The sequence below is a fragment of the Colobus angolensis genome, unplaced genomic scaffold (genome assembly GCF_000951035.1).
Source record: "Colobus angolensis palliatus isolate OR3802 unplaced genomic scaffold, Cang.pa_1.0 Scaffold110, whole genome shotgun sequence".
Taxonomy (NCBI): domain Eukaryota; kingdom Metazoa; phylum Chordata; class Mammalia; order Primates; family Cercopithecidae; genus Colobus; species Colobus angolensis.
In genome coordinates, this window is record NW_012112031.1 from 1,498,579 (window position 1) to 1,503,470 (window position 4,892).

The window sequence follows — 4,892 nt, forward strand, 5'->3', positions numbered from 1 at the left end:
CAATTCTCTTGCCTCAGCCTCCCTAGTAGCTAGGATTACAGGCGCCCGCCAAGACACCCGGCTAATTTTTTGTATTTTTAGTAGAGACAGGGTTTCACTAAGTTGGCCAGGCTAGTCTCGAACTCCTGACCTCGTGATCTGCCTGCCTTGGCCTCTCAAAGTGCTGGGATTACAGGCATGAGCCACCGCACCCGGCCCTGCTGGGCAGTTCTGCCGTGTTTCTCTTTGGGACCAGCACCAGGCCCCAGACTCTGGGGAGGGCCCACCCCACTCAGCTGTGCCTGGGGCCTCTGGGTGTCTGGCTGAGCTGAGTGGAAAGCGTGGTGCCAGCAGGGACCTGTGGTTTGGGAAACAGGCCCAGAGAGGAGCGTGGAGGCTGGGCTTGGCTCCTCAGTGTCCTCGTCCAGAGGAGCATTGAGTAATCACGGAAACTCAGCACCACAGATCCTGCCCCCTCCCTCAGACCCTGCCAGGGCAGCCACAGCTTCCTCCAGGCCTGGGGAGGGGCAGGCGGAGGGCAAGCGGAGCTGGGATGGCCCCAGGGGCTGTTACGGGAATTGGGAGAGTTCCGGGCTAAATCTTAGCACACGTCAGGCTCTGCTGGTGCAGAGGTGGGAAAGGAGTCCCAGCAAGGAGTGAACTGGACCCACGTCAGAGACTGTGGCTGGTGGTGTTTGAGTTTCAGTTTTGGGGTCAAGGCTTGAGCCAGAGAAGGAGGAACCACTGTGGTTCCTTGTGTTTCTAGGGCTTCTTGGAAAAAGATACAGGTCTCATTTTAACCAGGGCTGGAGAAAGCTATGGCCGGAACTGGGCGCACTCTGGATGGAGCCCATCTGGTGCATTCTGGACTCAATGACCCCTGTTGCTGCCCGTGATAAGGGCCATTTGAACTTCAGCATTTAGTTTCAGGCAGCCAGAACCTACCCGTCCTTCCCAGTGAGCAGCCAGGGCCAGCCCCAGGACTTGGCTGTAGTGGCGCCTGAGGCCATAATGTGCTGCACAGGTGCCTGACCCTGGCTGGGGGAACTGACTTCGTGTTGAATGCCAAGGCTTATGGGCACCCAACTGTCTGCCCACTGACCCGCCTCCCACAAGACATGGCCTTTCCCTGACACACCCAGCAGAAACCCTGGTTACCTGTCCCCTGATGCAGGAAGATGACCCCTTCTGGGAGAGGCTGACCCTGCCTCAGAGTCTCAGTCCCACCAGCAACCTCCCCCGGCCATTCCCACACCCTCGCCCACCAGGCCACATGCAGCTTCCAGGACTTACACGGCGGCGTACAGGCCCCCGACAGCGGAGTGGATGAAGCCTCGCACGATTGTGTGCAGGATGAAGGAGAGGATCTGGGGGAGGGAAAGGAGGCTGTGAGCAGAAGGCCTTAAGGGACACTCACCTCAGCCCCCACCCTCCAATTCCTGGGGACCCTCACCCCAGGGGCAGTGTCAGCTTGGAGTTGGCTCAACCCTGTCCTCCAGAACCAATCGTGAATTTCCAGAAATTTTGCAAAAGCCAGTCGTTGACACAGTCGTTTTTTGTTTGTTTTGTTTTGTTTTGAGAAGAAGTCTTGCTCTGTCACCCAGGCTGAAGTGCGGTGATGTGATCTCGGCTCACTGCAAGCTCTGCCTCCCGGGTTCAAGCGATTCTCCTGCCTCAGCCTCCCGAGTAGCTGGGATGACAGGCCCACGCCACCACGTCCGGCTAATTTTTGTATTTTTTAAGTAGAGACAGGGTTTCACCATGTTGGCCCAGCTGGTCTCAAACTCATGACCTTGTGATCCGCCTGCCTCAGCCTCCCAAAGTGCTGGGACACTGTGCCTGGCCTAACATAGTCATTATTAAAAATTAAATTATAGGCCGGGCAAGGTGGCTCACGCCTGTAATTCCAGCACTTTGAAAGGCCGAGGAGGTGGATCACCTGAAGTCAGGAGTTCGAAACTAGCCTGGCCAACATGGCGAAACACTGTCTCTACTAAAAATACAAAAAATTAGCTAGGTGTGGTGGCAGGCACCTGTAATCTCAGCTACTTGGGAAGTTGAGGCAGGAGAATCGCTTGAACCAAGACGTGGAGGTTGTAGTGAGCTGAGATCGCGGCATTGCACTCCAGCCTGGGTGACACAACGAGACTCTGTCTCAAAAAACAAATAATAATAAAAAATAATAAAAATTATATTATAAGCCAAGAGCAGTGGCTCACACCTGTAATCCCAGCACTTTAGGAGGCTGAGATGGGTGGATCATTTGAGGTCAGGAGTTCAAGATCAGCCTGGCCAACACGGTGAAACCCCCTCTCTACTAAAAATACAAAAATTAGCCGGGTGTGGTGGTGGACACCTGTATTCCCAGCTACTTGGGAGGCTGAGGCAGGAGAATCGCTTGAATCCAGGAGGTGGAAGTTGTGGTGAGCTGAGATCGCACCACTGCACTCCAGCCTGGACAACAGAGATAGACTCTGTCTCAAAACAAACAAACCAAAAAAAAAATTAAATTGCATAAATTTATGACTAAATAAATTATATTAAAATAAAGGTAATGAATATTCAAAACTCTGAAAACTCATCACTTCTTGGCCTGGTGCGATAGCTCATGCCTGTAATCCCCACACTTTGGGAGACCTGGGAGGATCGCTTGAGCCCGGGAGTTCCAGACCATTTGGTGTTGTTTTGAGATAGAGTCTCACTCTATATCCCAGGCTGGAGTACAGTGGTGTGATCTTGGCTCATTGCAACCTCCATCTCCTGGGTTCAAACGATTCTCCTGCCTCAGCCTCCCGAGTAGCTGGGATTACAGGCGCCCACCACCACGCCCGCCTAATTTTTTTTTTTTTTTTGAGACAAGGTCTCACTCCAGTTACCCAGACTGGAGTCTGGAGTGCACTGGTGCAATCTCAGTTCACTGCAGCCTCAACTTCCCGGGGTGCAGTCAGTAAGCAGATATTCTCCCACCTCAGCCTCCTGAGTAGCTGGGACTACAGGTGCACGTCCCAACACCTGGCTAATTTTTATTTTTAGTAGAGACAGGGTGTCACCATATTGTCCAGGCTGGTCCCTAGTAAAGTTCTGTCGCTGTCTGTGGGAGGGTCCCTGCCCAGGAAGGCTGCTGCTGGCAGGCTTCGCAAGCTCTGAGAGGCACTTTTTAACGATCCCTGTCCGGCACAAGAGCCATCCTCTTGGCCACCAGGTCCCTGTGGTTGCCTTGTCTTCTGTACGCAGCCCTGCCATCCTGCTCAGCAGCCAGGACCTGTTCCCAGGAATGTGGGCGGTGGAGGGGCAGGGACTGCTCTCTGCCGTGTTGAAAGAGGGCTGTGCCCAGTGTGGGAGCGCACACACACACACGCGCGCGCACACACACACACGCGCACACACATACACACACACGCTGTGCAGGCCTCTCCACCTCAAATGCCTTGTTGCCTTTTTACAACTTTTCTTTCAGCGAGAACTACATAAAACAAAAAGGTGACTGTCCCCACTGAGCACCGCCCCTTGATCGGACAAGGTGGTTAGGGCAAAGGTCTGCCAGTCTTGCAGAGAAAGCAGCCCAGGAGGCCAGGGAGGGGCCGGAGGGATGCAGCAGCCCCCGGGGCCAGCACGAATGTTCCACGGCCCACTGCGCTCTGCACACCCAGTGTCAGCACGTACACACAACAGTCCCCACGGTGGGGCACACCTGGGCGTTCAGAGTGCCTCGAGGCCACCTGTAAAAAGGGAGGGACCCTTACTTCCCTCCTGGACTTGACCCGAGATACCATCTGGACTCAGGCTACACCTCTCTGGAAGCAAGAGCATCCCTTGTGTCCCTCCACCATTTGTATATTTAGGGATTTGGCCAAAACCTACTGCTGGACCACTTTCACAGACCAGTGGGTGGAGCCAGGCAGGTGACAAGGTCCACCTTACTCAAAATCTCTGTCAAAAATCAGGTTTCAGAAGCCTCAAAAGTTTGGCAAAGAAATTCAGATTTTTTTTTTTTTTAAGACAGAGTCTCACTCTGTCGCCCAGGCTGGAGTGCAGTGGCCGGATCTCAGCTCACTGCAAGCTCTGCCTCCTGGGTTTACGTCATTCTCCTGCCTCAGCCTCCCGAGTAGCTGGGACTACAGGCGCCCATCACCTCGCCTGGCTAGTTTTTTGTATTTTTTAGTAGAGACGGGGTTTCACCGTGTTAGCCAGGGTGGTCTCGATCTCCTGACCTTGTGATCCGCCTGTCTCAGCCTCCCAAAGTACTGGGATTATGGCTTGAGCCACCACGCCCGGCCCTTTTTTTTTGAGACAGAGTCTCGCTCTGTCATCTAGGCTGGAGGGCAATGGCGCGATCTCAGCTCACTGCAACCTCCGCCTCCCGGGTTCAAGTGATTCTTCTGCCTCAGCCTCCCAAGTTGCTGGGATTACAGGAGTGCGTCACCACGTCCGGCTAATTTTTGTATTTTTTGTAGAGACGGGATTTTACCAAGTTGCCCAGGCTGGTCTCAAACTCCTGAGCTCAGGCAATCCACCTGCCTCCGCCTACCAAAGTGCTGGGATTACAGGCATGAGCCACCACACCCTGCCTGGAATGAAGCTTTTGAATCCAGATAGGAAGCCACCACAAGCTCTTCCTCCGCTCTGTTCAGTGTAGAAACCCCATGAGACTCTGGTGACAGGGGAGCAGATGCTCCCACCAACACCACAGATTGGCCAGACCTCTTTGGATGTCAGATTCCAGCTGTTTGAGCTGATACAAAACAAGTAACCATACAGTGACCCCACACACTTCCAGGAAACGGCATGATGGTGGTATCCATGGTTAAGAAAGATGACCCCAGGCCGGGCGCGGTGGCTCAAGCCTGTAATCCCAGCACTTTGGGAGGCCGAGACGGGCGGATCACGAGGTCAGGAGATTGAGACCATCCTGG

At 54.0% G+C, this 4,892-nt stretch overlaps 1 protein-coding gene across 2 annotated transcripts in view; it reads right to left on the reverse strand.

Moving 5' to 3' along the window:
* The window catches only part of SLC43A2 (solute carrier family 43 (amino acid system L transporter), member 2), a 42,177-nt gene that overhangs the window by 2,924 nt on the left and 34,361 nt on the right, over positions 1–4,892 (reverse strand). For both annotated transcript variants that reach the window (XM_011955942.1, XM_011955951.1), the window contains one exon: positions 1,273–1,346. In XM_011955942.1, the coding sequence (XP_011811332.1) occupies positions 1,273–1,346 (74 nt within the window). The remainder of the gene's footprint in view (positions 1–1,272; positions 1,347–4,892) is intronic.